This window comes from Curcuma longa, chromosome 8, assembly GCF_044706935.1.
Source record: "Curcuma longa cultivar G26 ecotype Majalengka, Jawa Barat chromosome 8, ITB_CL_G26_1.1, whole genome shotgun sequence".
Classification (NCBI taxonomy): domain Eukaryota; kingdom Viridiplantae; phylum Streptophyta; class Magnoliopsida; order Zingiberales; family Zingiberaceae; genus Curcuma; species Curcuma longa.
The window spans coordinates 4,984,453-5,005,459 of NC_133868.1; the positions used below are offsets into that span (position 1 = coordinate 4,984,453).

Genomic DNA, 21,007 nt, shown 5'->3' on the forward strand with positions numbered 1-21,007 from the left:
CATATAATTCTCTTTTAAACAGGTGGAAGAGAGATGGCGCATAAAGACCCATTTGCGTGCACAACATCATGCCACACCGGCCCACCCCCACCCCTTTCATCCTCATCGTGTGATCTATATATATACCAGAGGGAAGTGAGAGGACGAGGCGCTCCATGATCGCGCTCGCTGCTGCTACTACATCGACATGGAGAAGGAAGACGAATCGGGTATCGAGAAGCTTCCTGAGGGCTGCGTCTCCAACGCCATCGCCCTCACGTCGCCCCTCGACGCTTGCCGCTCCTCCGCCGTCTCCACCGCCTTCCGCGCTGCCGCCGACTCCGACCTTGTCTGGGGCCGGTTCCTCCCCGCCGACACCCCCGCCCTTCTCTCGTGCGCTCTCCATCCCGTCGACTACTCCTCTAAGCGCGATCTCTTCTTCCGCCTCTGCGACTCGATTCTCATCGACGGCGGCAAGATGGTACCGACCCCTTCCTCTTTTCTCCCTTATTCAGTTTTTCATCTTCCATCAATTCGATTCTTCGCTTATTTTATTTCTATTCCACTCCACCGTTCGTCATCCCAATCAATCGGATTCCTTGACCGATCGTCGATAAAGTATGAAGTGATTTTTTTGGGATTTTTTAAATCGGTTTTAAAACAAAAACAACAACAACAAAAAATGAAGTTGATCATGATGGCCTTTTCTTTTTCGATTTTAATTGTGATGCTGGGCTTAGTTTTGCTTTCGGCGGCGACGTCAGATGGAAGATTGATTAACGAATGGTGTGTGTTGGGGTTGGTTTTGTCGCAGAGTATGTGGTTGGAGAGATCGAGTGGTGCCAAGTGCTACGCGCTCTCCGCCCGAGCCCTGTCGATCGTGTGGGGCGACACGCCTCAGTACTGGCGGTGGATCTCTTCGCAAGATTCCAGGTAATGCCATGAGCAAATATGAGTTTATTTATATTATCTATTTGTCTGTTTATGCCAAATTTCACCCCATTTTATGTTTATCCACATTTTTTCTCGGTTCCTTTTGTTCTATCTATGATTTGTGCTGTGCGAATATCCAATATAATAATACTTCTTTCATATTTGATTTTTTTCCTAAAACATAATTTTGAAGATGCCCAGTCGGGCACGGTAGCGTGAATTGGGGATCGCATTATATGTGAAATACGGGCAATGGGATTCCCATGCTAAAGTAACATGCCAGAGAACTTTTATCGGTGGTGGTAATGTGACATTACTATGGATATTTCTAGGAATATGGGTTATATTTGTGAAGTTTTTCTCTTTTTTTTTCCTAAAGGAAGGAGGGGGGATCGAGAGGGTGTGAAATTAAAATGGAAATTGAGTGTAAGGGTCAAAATGCAAATGTAGGTGGGGACCGTGAACCATTGCCATCAAAACCCTTTGATCATGTGGCTGTAAAGGGGCTTTCACCCACCCATTACACACTTATTCAGTAAGTAGAGTATAAATTTTTAGTTCTCGGGGCATAATTGAGTTAATTATGATAGAGTAAACTTAAATGAGTAAGGGTCGAATCTGTTCTCCCTTGTAGTGGCCAACTACAGTGTTCCGGTTGAGAAATGCTTCAGGACATGTCACCGGACCTCCTAGTTGTTGGCGTTGAACAGTGGTTGATGAGAGAGATGATAAGAGTTTCACGATCGTCGGAGACTTCTCCGGAGTAGAAGATGAGCGGCAACAGCTTCAGGGGAGACCTGCGATCATAGAGACCGTCAGTGGGAAGGCCAGGGGGGTGCCTTGGCGCGACCACTCCGACGATTAAGTCAGGGACGGAGGAAAAAGATGATGAACAGTAGAAAGCAAATGGCTGAGAGTATGAGAGTGGCCAGAGAGCTACCTGTGTCGCGGAGTGGTCTTTTTAAAGAGAGATGAGCGTGTATACTTGTCACGTCATCATTTAAGGAACATCCCATCATGATTAATGACATGTCAGGAATGATCGAGTTCCTTGTCCTATCGCCGGTAAGGCGGTATGTTGTCAACATCCAAGAATGCAGCGGGGCAAGCCGCAGAGAGATAGCATTAAATATAGGGGGTGTGGGCTTGTCAGAGAATCATGATGAGGTGGGCGAGGGCACTATGAGGAATGTAGTCAACCGAGCACCGGCAAGTACTATCAGCAGCTAAGTGAGGTGATTCGACGAGTCGGCTTGCGTAAGGAGAGATTCGGCTGGTGAAGAACCATATGGGGGGAGAGTCGACTGGTGTATGGCCGAAAGGAAGGATTCGGAAAACTTCCGCCGAATGGAATGACTCGTCGCGTGGGTAGCCGATTGGACAGATTCGGCACGTGATTAACCGAATGGACTGACTTGGCATTGGTTAGCTGCATGGGAGGATGCGGCTTGCAGTCACTCGGATGGAAGACTTCGGTATGTGTATAGCCGAATGGAAGGCTTCGGCGTGTGGTTAGCCGAATGGAAGGATTCGGCGAGGCTCTGACTGAATGTACGGATTCGACGTATAGTTTATCCGAATGGAACCGCTCGGCGTGTAGTTAGCCGAATGGACTGATTCGGCGGGTGATTAGCCGAATGGACAGATTCGGCATGTGACTAGCCGAATGGAATGATTCGGCGTGTAGCTAACCGAATGAACTGACTCAGCAAGCGATTAGCCGAATGGACTGATTCGGCATTGGTTAGCCGAATGGAGTACTTCGCCGGTGTCAGCCTGAGCGCCTCGAAGGAGTCGGCTTATCGGGTGGGGCCCCCTATGATGGGGCCAGATCCAGACTCGAGTCTCATCATGGCTAACCCCAGGGTTTATCCCCGAAACATACAGTTTCTTGATTTACCTCTTCATAGATGATCATAGAACTGACCGTTGAGGTGACATATTCTACATTTTGCTGAAGAGTGTAAAATTTTAGCTACGCCAAAGTTTTGATTCAAGCGTAAATATAAATTCGATAGACTATATGATAATTTTGAAGAATTTTAAATCAGTTTAAATATTAATATGACTTATTTGATTGTTATAAAACTTGAATTATTTATAATAAAAAAAGTATAATTGTAGTGTGTTGAATTGCGAGATTCATTATAAAATTTAAATTATATGCATAAATCTATTAACAATAGAAAACTTTATTTGTTAACATATTAAGTTTAGTTGGAATTTTTTTCTATTAAAAATAGAAAACTGTTATTAATCTGATTAAACAGATGAAGTATGTAAAGATCATGATCATGAAATGCATTTTAATGCTTCACTTTTCACCTTGCCCTCCTTTATCAGGTTTGCAGAGGTGGCCGAGCTGGTGAACGTATGCTGGCTGGAGATCCGCGGCCACATCCAAAGCAAGATGTTGACTCCCAAAACAACCTACGCTGCATACCTCATCTTCAAGCTCGCCGACTGGTCCCGCGGCCTCAACCACCCCACTCAAGAAGCCTCCGTCACGCTTGACCTCCGCTCGTCCGCTACCGCAGTCCGCTTGCAGCCCCGCTGCGACGACGCACGGGGGCTGTTCAATCGGATTCGATTCGGACTACTGTCTGCCAGGGATGATGGATGGATGGAGGTAGCGATGGGGGAGTTTTACAACGAGGAAGGAGAAGACGGGGAGGTCGTCATGAGCTTCATGGATATCAAGGGTGGGCATTGGAAGAAGGGTCTCATTGTCCAAGGAATTGAGATCAGGCCCAAACACATAAAGCAGCGCTAGTTCTGCTTTGCTCTGTTTCAAAGAGATCGAGAGATATCGCAGATAATTTATTTATTTGTAAACTATCGTGGATACCTTTTTCCTAAATGCTTACTGTATGTATCTCGCATTAATATATATGTATATATATACTGATAAATATTTCATTAGATTCGAGGGTTAAAGTTGCTCGTTCTTGACTAACATTTTTTTATAGTCTATTGTAGCATCAAGTACTTGTGTTTGGATAACCAAACTCATGATACATTAGGGACTTTATGTTATCGTGAACATCGCGTGCATGATATCAATTTTTTAAACATAATATTAATTAGTAGGAACCATGTTGGATTGTTGATAGCTACCCAACAATGAATCCATACACTTATTAAAAGCCAATCAGTCACAGAATGCGATTGAAAATATCTAAAAATAAGGAGGCCAAAATAATAAATTAGCTAACGCAATGGGCGAGCTTGAAAGGTTCACCAAAAGCTCCAACATTACCGGGACGAGAGAACACAATCTGCATCATTCAAACATAAATCAGCATCAGCCATGTATTCATTTTAATATTTTCCACTGTTTATATGTGATTTCAAATACCTGATAATCTTCGAGCGTGCATGACTTGAAACCAGCAGCACAATAGATGAAATAGTACTCCCAAGTACGCACAAACTTCTCATCAAATCCTAAGGCAATAATTTTGCTGAAAAATCAAAACGTCAAGAAAATTCTATCAAATAATACACCAAAAAGATTAGAGAAAGAAAAATTATACTTCTATTTATGTTTTCTACTATTACTGATGTGCTATCATCTGTGTAGTCATCTATATAAAATAGACACTTACTCCTTGTTTGCAAGTAAATTATTCCTCCAGCATATGAGTGTCTGATAGTAATGGATGCCAATATTCTCGACGTGCTCAATGCTACAAGGTGAGCACACACATGAGAACCAAAAAGAATAGGTAAATCACAATATGCATATGTACTATATATAAGTTCATTTGGGTTGTCACCATAGTTTAGATGACGTGGCCATCGCTGTTGTTATCCTGTTCAGAGAAGGAAGGCATCCTCCAGGAAAGATGTACTCCTTGATGAAGTCAGAGCTTCTCCTGTATTCATCATAGCGTTGATCTGGAATCGATATGAACTACAAGGTATGCAAAATCAAACTCATTAGACTCTGGCCTGGTGAGATTACTTGGGTGTTTAACCTCCACACATATATCATTTGACTATTTGACTTCTTTTTAAGTACTTGACATGGAAGATTGAATAGAAAGTAAAAGTAATATAAGATGTAAATTAATATTGAGGCAATCTAAGAGAAAGTGAAAATAGTAACTAACTTAACGGACCTGGAGGACCAATATGCCATCTGTAGATAGAAGTGACTCGCAACAGCTGAAGAAGTCGTCGATGTATTCGTGACCTACTGCTTCAATCATTTCACTGTAACTACTATCAGTAGAGAACTACCAGATACTAAGACCAAAAAAGTTATGAGTTATAGTTAGCAGTACCACGAGATGATTCGGTCGTATTTGTGATACTTCGGAACTTGTCGATAGTCCATCAACATGAAATTAGTGCAATCCTGAAAGTAGGTTTCTTTTGTAAGAATATGTTTTTGTCCAAACAAAAGGGAAGAGTTTTTATTGTTTGCCTAAAAGAAAATTTTCTACAATCTTCACATTATGATTAAATCTTCATCGAAAATTGATTAGCAAGTTATAATTAAGAAGCCTATATATTATGTAATTAGTGCAATCCCGAAAGTAGGTTTCACATTATGCCTAATATTATGTAAAGCAGCATGTTGATGTGTAAATATTAATTTCATTCATTAAAGTAAATGCCCATTAGTTCCATAAAGCAGCATGTTGATGTTTTCCAATTCTTATGCCATGAAATCCTATGTATTTTTTTTTCTCAGAACAAGGAAAAATGAACTGTAAATAAAACATCAGCCTCGATTAGCAACTATATCAATACAATAGTTCATCTTGCTGCTTTTGAATAATCTATCATTTTATTGGCTATCTTTGTAAGCCTTAGTGAAGCAATGGTGATTAAAGACATAAACCATCAAGTGAAAATTTACAATGAAAATATTTCAGTTAAGAGTATGTTAATGACAGTATAGACACAAAAATAATAATATTATGGGAGGGCTGCATAAAAATCTATGAATTCTAAGACTAACAAATCTACAAGCATGATATCTAAATGGAATTTGTTGTCATTTTGATTAAAACTACTAGTTAGCTTTCACTTGCACAATTAGTTTGTTGTTCGAATCAATTTCTCCATATTTCTCATCTCCTAGAAGTAGAATAACTTGATACTTCCAAAATCAAATTTTGTGTCCATCTCTATTCATTGCCTTAGTTAGGATGAATAAAACTTTCCATGTTGTGCACAAAGGAGGATAGTTAAATTGTTTTATTTACTATAATAGAGAGACGAAACTTGCATGTAACAATTCAGCTTAAGCAATTTAGATGATTTATAAAAGTTTCTAAAATGTTTAAGCAATTCAACTTAAGTAATTCAGATGGTTTATATAAGTTTCTGAAATGTTTATGCAATTCAGCTTAAGCAAACCTCAAGTCCTGCTTCTTTAGCTCTTCTTTTAGCAAATGTTAGTTGCTTCTCAGATAAGGTTATTCCTGTATATTTGCATCCAGTTTGCTTTACAATCTCGATCGCTAAACTTCCCCAACCACAACCAATATCCAAAACTTCATGCTTCTCCTCAACTTGGGCCTTTATATTAAAGAAGATAGTAAGGGATGTGTTAACAATGAAATAAGAAACACAAAAAACTCCAACAATATGCTCACCTTTTTAATTAAAAGAGAGATCTTGCGGAGCTGTGCTGTTTTCAAGTCCTCATTCTGTGTCTAGAAAATTTTGGGAAGAAATTTTAGATTCTATTGAAGGAATCACAATTGTATGTAAAACTTGTTAGCAAAAAGAATGCAATAGTGTAAACCAAGAAAAACAATAATAGTAGTTCCAAACCTTGAAAATGGCACAGGAATAAGTCATTGTCTCATCCAAGAACAGATTAAAAAACTCATTACTCTGGCACAAAATGAAGTTAATTCCAATATTAGACTCAAATAGATAAGAACGTTATTAGTTCATAATCATTCTCACGTAGTAGAGGATTCTATTGAAGTAAATGGGTAGTTTATACTAACCATGCATATTTGCATATTAACCTACTTTGCAAACAAGACATCTAGTTTTACCAAATAAATTAAAGCAACGAAAGTAAGGTGAATACACTGAACATGCTAAAAACTCACTTAATAGAGCTACAAATATGAAATAATTTATGATGAATGTAGCAAAGTCGATTGAAGTCTAACCAGATCGTAATGACTAGAGATGTTACGACGTGCTTGTGTTATTGTGTTTTGCCTCAGGGCGTGCCGAAAAAAGTATCTTGCTGATGAAACTCCTGCTGTCGCAAGTAATGGTGTCCACCAACCTCTGATCATTTTGTCAAGAGATAAAGTTTAATTAGTGGAAGCAAGCAAAGTTTGCATCTTAGTATGTATTGATAGTAGTGCATTTAACAAACTAACAAGAAAGCAGTGCATGGAGAAACCTTAAACTCTTCCCAAGAGAATTTCTCAGATTCATGTTGGCAATAAGAACCTAGAAAACACACAATAAAATTAACAAAAAAAGCAAGTCGAGCGGCAACAAACTGTGTTCAATATTTTAGCTTATTCACTTGTTCATTTACCAAAATAAGATCTAGAAGACCATTTTCTTTATCCACAAATGAAAAGTGCCCATTTATATAAGCATCTGCAAGACCTATATCAGCTTCGATAGCGATCTGTCAAGGTATATCTTGAGTAAGGTTTTGGCATAGATACATATTTCCATGCAGTAGATTAAGGAATTCTTAATTGATCGTTAAACTAGGATTTTATTCAGAACAAAGCCAATGTTTAAGAGAAAACTACACCTTCCAATAGAAGGATGGATTATGAACTCTAAGAACAGCCTTCTTGGTATTATTCGTTGTTGCTCCTTCGTGGATGTAGATGTTGCCACCTTCTTCTAGCAATCTGCAATTATGATATAAAATGGCCTAAGAACAAACTGCAAGTGAGATCTAAACTATTAGAACCAATGAAATTCACATATCTCCACAATGGTATGATATGTCTACTTTAAGTCTAAGCCCTCATAGTTTTATTTTTGGACTCTATCCAAAAGACCTTGTATCAATGAAGATATCTTCCATCTTATAAACTCATGATCTTTTTCATGTATTTTTAATGCGAAACTTTAATTGTATTTCAACATAAACTAGAACAGTCATCGAATAGATGATAAATAGTTTTCGGACAAGTTCATGCGAATGATATATATATGTGTATATATATATATATATATATATATATATATATATATATAGTTTTTGAACAAGCTCATGCGAACAATATTCATCTCAATTGCTTGCCCCTTGATTTGTAGGAAATCATTTATTACTTTGCTAATTAACTTCTTAGACAAAATTAATGTTGTAATGGAACTTGCATGATTAAAGACTATAGAGACAAAAGTGATTTAGTCTCTTCCTATTAATAGCTATAATTGTGATCCTTGTCTTTTAATAGGAATATTGCAGACCTTGTCAATTTACTATGGCATTTTAGAAAACTATTAACTACTCTTTTAAACTAATATCAAAATTTTTATTTAAAAACATCAACAAGAAATTCTTTTTACACATTATCATCATCGTCGTCATCAAATTATGTTCGTTCAAACTATTTTGGAGAGATTACATGAATCTTATTCCTCTATTGAAGTATTTACAAGGCTATGTAACAATGATTGTTCAAATTAATTAATTCATTTTGACTATAGAGTTTATAAGTCATTCTTGAACATAACCATGCTATCTCGACCTATTTCTTCTTTCTTCTTTTCCATTTATTAAAGTTACACATAGTAGAATAAAGGTTTAGTTATTATTGTTGGTGGTGTATTAAAGTTACACCTTTACATACAATCTCGAATATTAATATTTTTATTTTTACCTCTCTAGTAACTCGATATATCCATCTTAGCATTTTCATCATTATCATATTACTTTTTGTATGTGTTACTCCTTAACAATCTAATAACACTTCATCACTTCTGTTGAGCAATTGATCTTGTCCAATATTTACTAATAATGGATCTTAATAAGCAAGCAAATTTATGCACTTACATTATACAACCAGTTGCGATGTATTTCGTAAGAAATCTAATCACAAGAAATCTCGCTCCACATTCCATGAGTGACGGTACCATGTGTTTTGGGGTTTTTCAATAGAACAATGTCATATTTAAGCACATTGTTTGCAACAGCAACCCCAGCCTGTAGAGTATAGAATGATCGTAATCCATGATATTTGGATTTTCATTTATCATCTAGTGAATATAAAATATAATTCATTCCACCTTTAGAACAAATTGACAGAGTAAAATTCAAATACAAAAAGTAGCTCTATTACCTTCAACCCATCCTCATGGAAGCCATAACCTACAAATCACAACACACACTCACAATATTAAGGTCTCAGAGCAAATGTTAAAATTAGAGATTAATGAAGTAAATGAGCAAAAAATTCATGTTTTGCTTTGAGTACAATTGCATTATACCTTGGTATGCTCCAGAGAACCATATTCTTCTTTTCCCTTGTATATTTTCTAGCTCTAAGGAAGCTTTTGAGGCTGCAACAGAAGGTAAGGGATGGCTGGTGCTCCAGTTAAGTAAGCTATGTTTTGGGACATGTTTGGGGTTCAGAGTTACAAGAAATGGTAGTTTAGTTGAATGTAGATTCTGCAAAATACATATCCCACCTTAAATTTATTTTATAGTCAGAAACTCCTTTCGGCTAGAAGCTAAAACCAAAGTTATAGAATTCATGATGTTAAACTAATCATGTCTAGCCAGTTGCTAAGACAAAAATAAAGCACTAACCTGTAACACATTTAACCAATATGTAAGGCACACACCGTGCTCTGTTGTCCCAAGAAAGTTCCAAGCACTCCATGCCGCTGGGTTTTGGGGCATGAAACTTTTGTCATGATGAAGATAAATGTCACTGTGCATCGAGACATTGTAGACTCCAATCAATCGAGCAAGTGAGAAAATTAAAATTTTGCAAAGACATGTATGTGATTGAGTTTGAGAAGGAAGAGATGTGAAGTTCCCTCAAGTTTGCACCTGCTAACATTTCTATCCAAGAAGACCATAAATCTCCAAATTCCGAGCAAAAATTTGTTTCAAGTGCAAGATGATTGATTACTGAATCCTAAGGAGATATGGATTCAAAGTCTTATTTCTCAACAATAAATTAAAGGTGGAATTAAATAGAATTCTCAATGTACATAAAGAACAAGAAGTTGTATTGTAATATATGAGTCTTATTTTTGTGATTTAAAGTTCCTTTAGTCCCTTAAAAAAAGTTTTGAATCTGTATTGCTTGCTTGGCTATTTTAGGAAGAAAGAATTGGAGGTGAGAAAAGGTGTGTCCTTTGGTCGAAAACATATCATCAAGCGTTGTGAGAAAAATTGAGGGCACCATTCGAAAAATTCACCTAGATTCCAAGCTATCAGCTGTACTAGAACTAAGATCATAGACTTCCAGCTAATAGTTATCACATGAACACCCTATTCTTAAAATTCATGGGGGGAATGGCTTTCTTGCACTTCTCCAAAAACAAAATATGAGAATATCAGCATACCTATATACATACTGAAAAGCACCAAGTATCCTTGATTCCTCAAATGTTACATGCTCTCCCAAAAGCTTTAAAGCATCCGGGGCATGAGTGCTAATTATGCATCCATCATATATATCTTTGGAGCAATCTTCTCCTACCACACAGCATCCTGCCGAAAAGGCATTTCATAGTAGAGTAGTTAAACCGACATATCAAGAACTAACTAAAATGACCACCTCGTTGGAAGCGCAACTCGACGGCGCACACATCGGCACCGGATTCCAGCCGGATTGGGCCGAAATCCCGGCGGGATTCCGGCCCCCGAAACAGAGCAGACCCGCTGGTGGTCGATTTCGCCGGTCCGGGCCGGATCCCGGACGAAATGGGCCAACAGTGTCGTTGCCGATTTCGGCCGGAATTCGGCCTGATTCCGGCCGAATCGGGCCGGACTCCGGCACCCTGCAAACCGCCGGACCGCCGGACCGCCGGTGAGTTGCGGTTCCAACGGGTCCGGTCCGGCGGCAATCGGTGGTCGGACGGCGATGAACGGACGCCGGAAAGCGACGAAGGTCCGAGGAGAAACACTGTGCAATCGCGATTTTTGGACGGTGTGGGTTGATCGCGATCGGGCGTGGACGGCGTGATTTTTATCGCGCACGGGTCGCGTAGGAATCCGTCGCGCAGTATATCATTATATATATATATATATATATATATATATATAAATGATATACTGCGCGACGGATATCATTTCTATATATATATATATAGTTTTGATATTCTGTGCGACCCGCATTGTGCGACCCGTGAGCGAACAGTCGATCCCCTGTCACTGTCGGCCGCCATCGCCGCGCCGTCCGGCCACTGCCGTCCTTCCTCGGTCGGTCCTTCCTCAGTCGATCTCCGACCGCGATTTAGTCGGAAATCGGTGCGCGCCACTGTCGGCCGTGTTTCCGGCCAAATTACGTCGGATTCCGACTACAATCCGGCCCGGGATTCGATGTCGAACGACGCGCCGACGAGTGGCGCGTCGATCGTGCCCGGGCTGACGGCTGGCGGTGGCAGCCAGAAGCGACGGGGGTCGGGGGACGGAACACTGTGCATTCCCACATTTGGACAGTTAGATCTAGCACGTAATCCCGTGATGGACGGTGGATCGCGTGTCGCGCATGAGGGAGTCGCGCGGAATATCAAAATCGTATATATATATATATATATATATATACTTTGATGGTGTACGATTGACCGAATATTTGTTATACAAGAGGAAGTTCAGGTTGGTCACGGTTGATCAGACATCTAGTGATCGAAAAACCAACGAGGAGTTGGCATGAGGTGAGGAATGTCCAAGTAGGTCATAGAGGACCATACATTTGACACGAAGAGGAAAGTCCAAGTGGGGACACTTAGCACGAGAAGTAAGTCCGAGTGAGTCATGAAGGGTAAGACATTTGTCATGAGAAACAAAGTCCAAGTCGATCAAGGTTGACCAGATCGCATGACACTTAACATGAGATGGATGAAGTCCAAGTGAATCATGGAGGATTGGAGACTTGACATGGATGAAAGCCCTGATAGGTAGGGAATGTTAGGCAAGTATGAAGTCATGACAAGTCAAGGTTGACTGTATGCTAGGTAACAAGAAGTCCCGGTAGGTCAAGGTTAATCGGATGCCAAGAAACAAAATGTCCCAACATCTCAAGATTGGATGTTGGGCAAAGAAAATTTTGATAGGTTGAGATTAATCAGTTATCAGGCAAGATGAAAATTCAACTTGTTAAGGCTAAAACAAGAGTATTAACCATTTGATAGAGTGTAACGATCGATCGATAAACTCTAAATATTGAAATTAATGGTTAAGGTGTTTTTTTTAGAGTAACTAGGGTTTCTACTAACTAAAGTTGTTGCAACACATGAGGTTTCCTATAGTATTTAGGGTTTACTAAAACCATGAATTTTGAAAAATAGAGTTGCTATAGTACTTCTTCGGGTTTTTGTCAGTCTCATGGACTCAATCCCTGGGGGTGGTCGGCCCGATAGGATTTTCCACCGACCACCTCGGGAAGCGCATACGGCGCAAATGTTTTTGCTACAGTAGTGATCAATTGTCCTAGAACACACTATAGAAGCGTATAATAGATGTTGTAATCGATTGCAATAGATTGACAATCGATTGATAGGCATATCAATCTATTGTTGATATTTAGCAATTGATTGCTAAGGTAAAAAAGAGTCATTTTATAAATTTAGATGGTCGAATTCGATAGCAATCGATTGATGAAGTCTAGCAATCGATGACTAGGTAAAAATCAACCCAAACAACATCCTTATAATGAGAATTTCGAGGAGGATTCTAAACGTCAAGTCTTAAGGGTTTAAAAACTAATGGCAATCCAAATCAACAAAAAATCTTTCAAAATAAAGATTTGTGTAAAGTTATTAATTTCATATGTATTTATATTATTTTGTAAGAAACGGGTCGTCAGAGACTTCTCTGCCTCTGGAAAGTGTGTGAGAAGGAGAAGATTATCGCTAAAGGTAGGCTTTGGAGTAGTCACTTTGGGAGACAGTAAACTAAGCAAAATCGATTTGTCTTTAACTTATGTTTTCTTTTATTATGTATTTTATTTTCGCTATGTGTTAACCTTTTGTAGATGAGTATGACATTGAGACTGTAAAATACCGGAGGATTAGGGGTTTATTCGTAAATAAATTAATCCTAAAATTAGAAAATTAATTAATTAAACCCTAAGTTGTCTAAAAGGGTTAGATGGTTAATGGTTTAATGGATTTTAGAACCCAATCCGCTAAGGAGTTTTAAAGGTTGACACTGTAGCTTTCTCAAAATCGCTATTTCCTTCGTTGGTTTCCTCACTCGCGCGACGCCGCCGCTATACCTTTCTTCTCCGACGAAGCTGAGCGTGAGGGAAGCTCCAGATCTGGAGCTTGAGTGAAGGAGAAGTCGACGACCGGAACTCAGCTACGAGGGTTGGCTGGTCATCGGTCGGGCGGTGCCGATTTGAGCCGTCGAGCGGAGGAATCGGGCGGTGAACCGAAGAGGAAAAAGGCCGATTGGTAAGTGATGTTAGTTGGATTTCGAGTTTGTGTTTGTTTTAAGCGTGGATGTGTGGTTTTCTAGATTTCTGAATTTGATTTCGAGGTTGAACTTTCATATTGGTCCCGGCTGTGAAGAAGAGGAATCGGGTGGCGGCAGATCGAAGTGAGGAAACCGAATCGGTAAGGGATTTAGCTAGAGTTCAGGTTATTACTTGATTATGAGCTGAATATCTGTGGATTACTTCGATTTTCTTGGATTTGGATCGGTTTCTTCTTTGCTTCACAGATTGTTGATACGATCTGACCGGAGTTTGAGGAAGGTTCGGTAACAAGGTCAGGGGGAAGAAATCGAAGCGGGGAAGAAATCGAAGCTTGATTTAGGTTTAAATCAGATTGAAGGTAAGCCTTCTTGAAGCCATTCCTTCTAATTGCTTGGCTTTGATGGTTGATTTCTTATGGATTGGACCGGTTGTGTAAAATTGGAATTCAAGTTGGATTCAGCAGTGAAGAAGGAAGGGAGACTGAAGGCTAATTTAGGGTTAATTTGGGTAAGTTTTCTTACTGATTGTGATATAATTATTGATTAGATTTATATTAGTGTGGATTGTTGTATAAAGGTTGTTGGATGTGGGATTGATGATATTCTGTTCAGTGAGATTGGGAGTTGTATGTTGATTTGAGTAGTTTGTTGTTGTTGGTAATTGATTAGTTGGATGGGTTGAAATAAAGATTATGATTGATTAATCTAATGGGGTTAAATACGAATTGATTTGGTTATAAATGTTGGGTTACGATTTATTATGTTGTAAATCTAATAGGATAATGTGTTTAGTGTGATAGTAAGTGTTGTATTGACATTTATTGCAGGACCTTGATTGGATTGGTCCTATTATATTTGGAGAGTTACATTTTTCTGGGGGGGTTTGATTATCGACGATCGTCTGATCAGGTGGGTACCCTGCACTTGGTCAATACAGGTTCATTTTTTCGTGCATGTCTTGTTGTTATTTTATTCATCCTGTTATCACTCATGCTGCTTGAGATAGCTGCCTAGTTGATAATTTGATGGTCATTGTTTGATACTTGCTATTTGACCTTATGATGATCTGTTGATACCATGTTGATACTCTTGTTAGCTATATCATCTAACTTGTTGATACTCGTATGATTCGTTATCTGATACATGTCATATGACCTTTAATGGATTATCTGTTGTATTATTGACCTATGTCGATTCCTGTTGACTCATGTTGACTCCTGTTGAACATGCTAATTAACTTTAGCTATTACATGTTGGGATGATTATCATACATCTATATTAGTTGTAGGTGTTGTTGTTGTTGGCTCTTACCTGACATCGTGTTGTGGTGGCACATGGGTAAGAGGTTGCACTACAGTTGGGTGCGACCAGGACTGGCTACATTGCCCTCCTGCTACACTGCCACTCTCCACTTTCCCCACTTATCTTTAGTGGTCAGTTGTTGGAGTTTGTGTAGTATGCCCTATTTGGCTCCTCAGTTCACTGTCGAGAGGAGTGACTGGGGAGTGTAGAGTGCAGACAATGACAGATATTTTGATTGCGTTGATTAATGCATACTACATGCATTTGTTGGTAGGATTATTACATAGTTTACTTTATTCATATGATTGTGGCTGTTGCACTTGGTTGCTATGATTGTTGCATTGCGTGACATTTCATACATGATTACATGCTATGATTCCTATACCTATTGAACAGTATGGTTCTTCTTTTGTTGCATCAGTTGATATACCATGTTTTATTACCTTGATATTTGATTCATGGTTGATACCTGCTACCATGTACATGTTATTCATTTCTTCTATACATGTTTACTTTGGCTTGTACTCTTTTATTATTCCTGTTGTTTACCCTTACATACACTTCATTCCTGTACCCACTAAGTATCAATGCTCACTACCCAGACCCTAGGGTTGCTTTGTTTTCTCCCCAGGTAGCAGATAGGTTTATTTGGAGCTTAGAGATTCAGTCAGTTGGTTCCATCTCATATCAGAGGTCTTCGTATGTGTTGGTTTGTTGGATTTTCATTTCGTTATGGTTATAGTTGTATTCTATTTTGGGGCTTGTAGTGTGGACTTGGACTGTAGCTGTGTTGGTCTTGTATTTGTGATTATTTTGTTTTGTCGGACTTACGATGTTTTCGCTACGTGGATATTTTTCTATATGTTGTTGCAGATTTGACATTTCATGCATGAGTTAGTAACTATTGTCGTGTAGGCCGTATATTTCCTCTTTTATGTGTGTTGTGCTGTATTGTTGGACATGTAGTCCTTATTCCAGCTACATGTGGCTGTGTATCATTGTATGTATTTAGGGAAGGTCATTGTTACAGGGGAGATGCTGTCGAAAATTTTTTTTTGGATGGCCTCTCGGGACGTGACAATTTAGTGGTATCAGAGCTAGGGTTCATTTCCCTAGATTTTCGTTGCATTTGAGTCGATTTTTGGTGTCCATCGGATTTGTCATCGGATTTATCATTGTGTTTGTAGTGTTTCTGGGAGTATCATCGCATTTGTAGGTTTATTTGATACCAATTATTTGGTATCAGAGCATATTATGCTAAGCATGTAGTTTAGAGTTTAGAGTTGGTTTTTGAGTTTGTAATCGTGTCGGGTGTGTCAAATTTGGTTACTTGACCCGAGTTGTGAGATGGACAGATAGCGGCAAGAAATCTTCAAGCAGTTGTAAGTAAATTTCTAGTACATTTATTTTTGTTCTAGGAATTTATTGTAGTTGTATATTACCAGGTGTTATTATGGCCTCTGGAAGTTGTGGACGTAGTCGACCAGTGAGACGACTCGTTACCCCAGTCGAGTCGGAGGTTTCCAAGTCGGTTATGGATTGTCCAGAGGTACCTATGCCAGATCCGGTTGTAAAATACTGTAAATTTAGGGGTTAAATTGTAAATTTAAATTAAATATTAAGTGATGGTTTAATTAAATTAAACAATAAAATATTGAATAAACTAAGTAGGATTAAGGATTAATAGGTTAATGGATGGTTAATGGGTTGGTCATCGGATCCGACCGTTAAGGAACTTATAAAATCATCGCGATGCTGTTCTCCCCCAAACCGCGACACGCTGCTCCCCAAATCCCTGCGACGCCGCCACTCGACGCCCTCTCCTCTGCCGCCGTCGCCGCCCGACTTCACCGCTCGGAGAAGACCTCCTGCTCAGCGCCGCCGCCCCTCTGCCCTCGCTGCGTTCGCCTGACTCTAGCCGCCACGGTTTCGTCTCCGCCGACACTGAGAGAATCCAGCCGACGCTAGAGCTAGGGCTAAAAGAGCACAGGCAACCCAAAGCTTGGTGTTGTTGGGGACTGGATTTCACTGAAGGAGCTGGAATCGGTGGCAGCAGTTCAAGGGGGCAGCGCTTGCATCGACGGATCGAAGAGAGAAAGGACCGATCGTGGGTGGATTGTAACTCAACTAAGTGGTGAAAGCTGGATCGGTAGAAAGGAGAAGAAAGGGCTGAGCTAGTGCAGAAATCAGAGGTAAATTTCTTTGTGATTTGGTTAGATTTCTAAACTAGTAGGATGTTGTGGTTCTGTTCGTGTGAATTACTGGTTGATTTGGATTTCTATGGATCGGGATGGGATTGGTCGGTTGATTTGTTGTGGCTTGGATTGCTAAGTTGTGGAGGGATTAGTTGAGATATGGTGTGTTAAGGATTTATGGTTGATTTGTGTTGTCCTGTGTAAGGGAAGTTGAGCCGGTTACCATTTGATCCGGTTGTGGTTGATTGTTGGACCTTGTTCGTGTTGGATTGGTATGAACGAGTTAGATTAGGGGGTTTGACTTGTTCTAGAGCTTGTGTGTGTTGTTTTACTGAATTCGTGTAAGTTGTATGGGGTTTAGATGTTCCAAGTCAAGACTGATTAGTGGTGAAATCATGTTAGTAGGAATTGTTGGTTAGTGGTTGTGATTTGATTGATTAGGGTTGAGTTGAATGTGGAATGGATTAATGGGAATCAAATTACTTTCGATGGTTGATCTGACGATTAGGATGGGCATGTTGGGTCCTAATTGATTGTTAAGTTGAGTTGGAAATTTTATTTTGTGGGTTTATGGATTTAACCAAGGTTAATCTAATCGGGAGTAATATATAGAACCTTGGTTAGACTGGTGTTCTATTGGTTTGGTTGAGTCTAGTTGGGTTAGGTAGATTGGTTAATTTAGTATGAATCTATTAGTGTATGGAGTATTGTATTTGTTTGATCGTGTATTTAGGAATAATGTTAGTTATCCTTATTGCAGGACTTTGATTTGAGTTGATTGGTTGCGGACATTATCAGATTCGGATTCTTTGCGACTACGCGCAACCAAATCTGAAGGCGGGTATCTTGTCTCTGACTTATCTATTTATAGATATGCCGGTTTAGACATGTATTTATTTCTAGCTACCAGTGATAGTATATTTTCAGTTTATACCGATTTTGTTTGATACCTATGATCTGGTTATTTATCTATTATTCCTTTGATTGAATATCATGTGACACATTCCATATGCTACTGCTTGATTGTTGTACATCACTTTTTCTGATGCACATGCTAGACATATGACTTCGTACCACAGTAGTACTAGTGTAGTATGCCTTAGGGATTGTAGGTGGGTACCGTACTAGGGTTAGATACCATGTGTATATTATGACATGCTGGCCAGCATACTGTCCATTCGGTCACGCATTAGCGATGACGTCAGAGTGCACAGCGGTTGTACCCCTACCCATATGATCTTACATACCAGTGATGGATCTGACGGGCATGTTTAGTTCCCACGCGACCTCACCTATCGGTGATGGATCTGACGGGCATATTTAGTTCCCACGCGACCTCACCTAGCGGTGATGGATCTGACGGGCATATTCAGTTCCCACGCAACCTCACCTATCGGTGATGGATCTGACGGGCATATTTAGTTCCCACGCGACCTCACCTAGCGGTGATGGATCTGACGGGCATATTCAGTTCCCACGCGACCTCACCTACCGGTGATGGATCTGACGGGCATATCCAGTTCCCACGCGACCTCACCTAGCGGTGATGGATCTGACGGGCATAGTTCCCACGCGACCTCACATCTCGGTGATGGATCTGACGGGCAGTTATCATTGAGGACCCACGCGACCTCACTTTGGTATGTAAGGATCAGATGGGTAGCAGGGGTGACCAGGATAGGATTTTATACTTGTGCATGATATCGGGATTCTTTGGTGATATGGTTACTTTCAGATTATTTGCATATGTTGGATATGTATATACAGGGGTCGTATGGATTGGTTAGTGATCATGTTACTTATGATTATATCGTTCGCATGTTCTGGTGAGTACGTTTACACATGAATTCAGATTTTCCTTCCTGTCATTGTTCTACCGGTATTTCTATTTCTGTCTGCTAGTTATTTGATACATGTCTACTTGATACCCGCTGAGTTCATTGAACTCACCCCGTTGCTTTTATCTTTTCAGGTTGAGGTCTGTCTGGAGAGCCATGCTGCTAGTCCCGCGTCGAGTTGCAATTTGCTTAAATTCCTTTTGCGTACATTTTTGGAGTCTATTGTGGCAGGAGTTGTTTTATGTCGTATTGTGTCAGAAACTGTTCTATTTCCGGTAAGGATCGGTTGACACTGTTCCATGGGGGATCTGACCCATGGCTCGCTCGCTCCTGGCTGAAGAGTACATCAGACACATTCGCTTACATTTCCTGCACTGAGGCAGAGAAAGTCGAGCTGGCGGTGTATCACCTACGGGATGAGGCTGTCACATGGTGGGAGACTCAGCGGACTATACTCGGAGAGCGAGTTTCATCTTGGACATTCTTTCGAGAGGCTTTTGAGAGACAGTACTTTTCAGAGGCATTCTGCCAGACACAGAGTCAAGAGTTTATGAATCTGAAGCAGAAGGATCGATCAGTTACAGAGTACCATGCAGAGTTTTCCAGACTTGGCGAGTTCTGCCCTCATATGGTGACTCAGGATAAAGATCGGCTGTTCCATTTTACGCAGGGTTTAGCTCCGTATATTCGCTCGAAGATGTCTAGTTGCCCCATCAGTACCTTCAGAGAGGCCCTAGATCGGGCACTGATCATTGAGTCTACCCAGCAGCAGCTTACGCGTGAGAGAGACGCAGAAAATCAAAGGGTCGGAGTTCACAGAGTTCTGGTCAGAAGAGGCCAGCTCAGAGTTCTGTACACGGGATTCTTCCGGCCGACAGAAAGGCAAACGACCTGCGGGACCTTCGAGTGGTAGCCAGCAGAAGGACATTACGGAGAAGAAATGTTATCGCTGCGGATCGGGTGAACATCAGATTTCAGATTGTCCATCCGATCAGGCTGTTTGCTACTATTGCAAACAACCTGGTCATATGATGGGTGACTGCCCACGGAGAGCTCAGCTGGAGCGCACTGGTACTTTTACTTCTGGAGGACGATCTACACAGCCGCGACAGTCGAGACCACCACCGAGACACAGAGCACCCCAGCAGCCGAGAGCTCTACCATCCTCCGGACAGTTATATCAGATACAGGGGAGGGACTATATAGTGTATCCAGCATCTGCCCAGCCCGAGATCTGTTATGCAGCGACTCCATTACAGCAGCAGCCACCAGCAGTGCAGACTTCTTATAGCACTCCCCAGATGACATCTGTACCTCCTCACTATCAGCAGACCACACCTCAGCCAGCTACACAGCCGTCCAGCACGGAGTTCGGTCGGGCATATGCTATTACACGAGAGGAGGCACAGCGGGCCGATGGATCGGTCATTCGTGGTATGATTTCCATTTATGGCATATTTGCTGATACTTTGATAGATACTGGTAGTTCGCATTCATTTATGTCTAGACTATTTTTGAGGAAAATTGGGCGAATACCTATGATTAGATCGTGTAGTCTAGCAGTTTCTTTACCTTCGGGTGAAGTGCTGACTACGAATCAGGAGATTAGAGGATGTCCGTTGGACTTTGACGGACATACTCTTACAGTGGATCTTCAGGTGCTGGATATGATGGAGTTTGACATTATTCTGGGCATGGATTGGTTAGCCACCTATTATGCTACTGTTGACTGCCGAGCCAGAGTGGTTACCTTCCGACCTCCGGATCAACCCGCTTGGGAATTCGTAGGTACTCGGAGTGATGCAGTATCCATTATTTCTGCCATACAAGCGCAGAGGATGTTAGACGGTGGATGTCGTGGATATCTTTTATTTCTGAAACAAGCAGAGGAAGTCAGGGTTTCCAGTCTTTCTGATGTTCGTATCGTCCGCGACTATCAGGATGTCTTTCCGGACGAGCTTCCTGGCTTGCCACCTCAGAGGCAGGTCCAGTTTACGATTGAGGTGATTCCGGGCACTGCACCAGTGTCTAAGGCTCCGTATCGGATGGCTCCGAAGGAGTTGGAGGAACTGAAGATCCAGCTACAGGAGTTATTGGATCGGGGTTTTATTCGTCCCAGTGCATCACCGTGGGGAGCTCCAGTATTA

At 40.7% G+C, this 21,007-nt stretch overlaps 2 protein-coding genes across 2 annotated transcripts in view; one reads left to right on the top strand and one right to left on the bottom strand.

The window, feature by feature from the left end:
- Window positions 1-91: 91 nt before the first annotated feature.
- Window positions 92-3,843, top strand: LOC141832903 (putative F-box protein PP2-B12). Its single transcript, XM_074720270.1, has 3 exons — window positions 92-460; window positions 794-912; window positions 3,256-3,843. The coding sequence occupies exons 1-3, from the start codon at window positions 188-190 to the stop codon at window positions 3,683-3,685; spliced, it is 822 nt and encodes a 273-aa protein (XP_074576371.1). The 5' UTR covers window positions 92-187; the 3' UTR covers window positions 3,686-3,843.
- Window positions 3,844-3,930: 87 nt separating this feature from the next.
- Window positions 3,931-21,007, bottom strand: part of LOC141832904 (uncharacterized) — a gene marked incomplete in the record, with an annotated part of 37,765 nt that continues 20,688 nt past the window's right edge. The window contains 19 exon segments of the mRNA XM_074720271.1: window positions 3,931-4,190; window positions 4,271-4,376; window positions 4,521-4,601; window positions 4,692-4,828; window positions 5,037-5,145; window positions 5,190-5,275; window positions 6,286-6,447; window positions 6,525-6,584; window positions 6,706-6,768; window positions 7,059-7,182; window positions 7,301-7,350; window positions 7,442-7,537; window positions 7,670-7,772; window positions 8,927-9,018; window positions 9,020-9,076; window positions 9,213-9,241; window positions 9,361-9,541; window positions 9,683-9,806; window positions 10,450-10,597. Coding sequence (XP_074576372.1) covers window positions 4,119-4,190; window positions 4,271-4,376; window positions 4,521-4,601; window positions 4,692-4,828; window positions 5,037-5,145; window positions 5,190-5,275; window positions 6,286-6,447; window positions 6,525-6,584; window positions 6,706-6,768; window positions 7,059-7,182; window positions 7,301-7,350; window positions 7,442-7,537; window positions 7,670-7,772; window positions 8,927-9,018; window positions 9,020-9,076; window positions 9,213-9,241; window positions 9,361-9,541; window positions 9,683-9,806; window positions 10,450-10,597 — 1,880 coding nt within the window.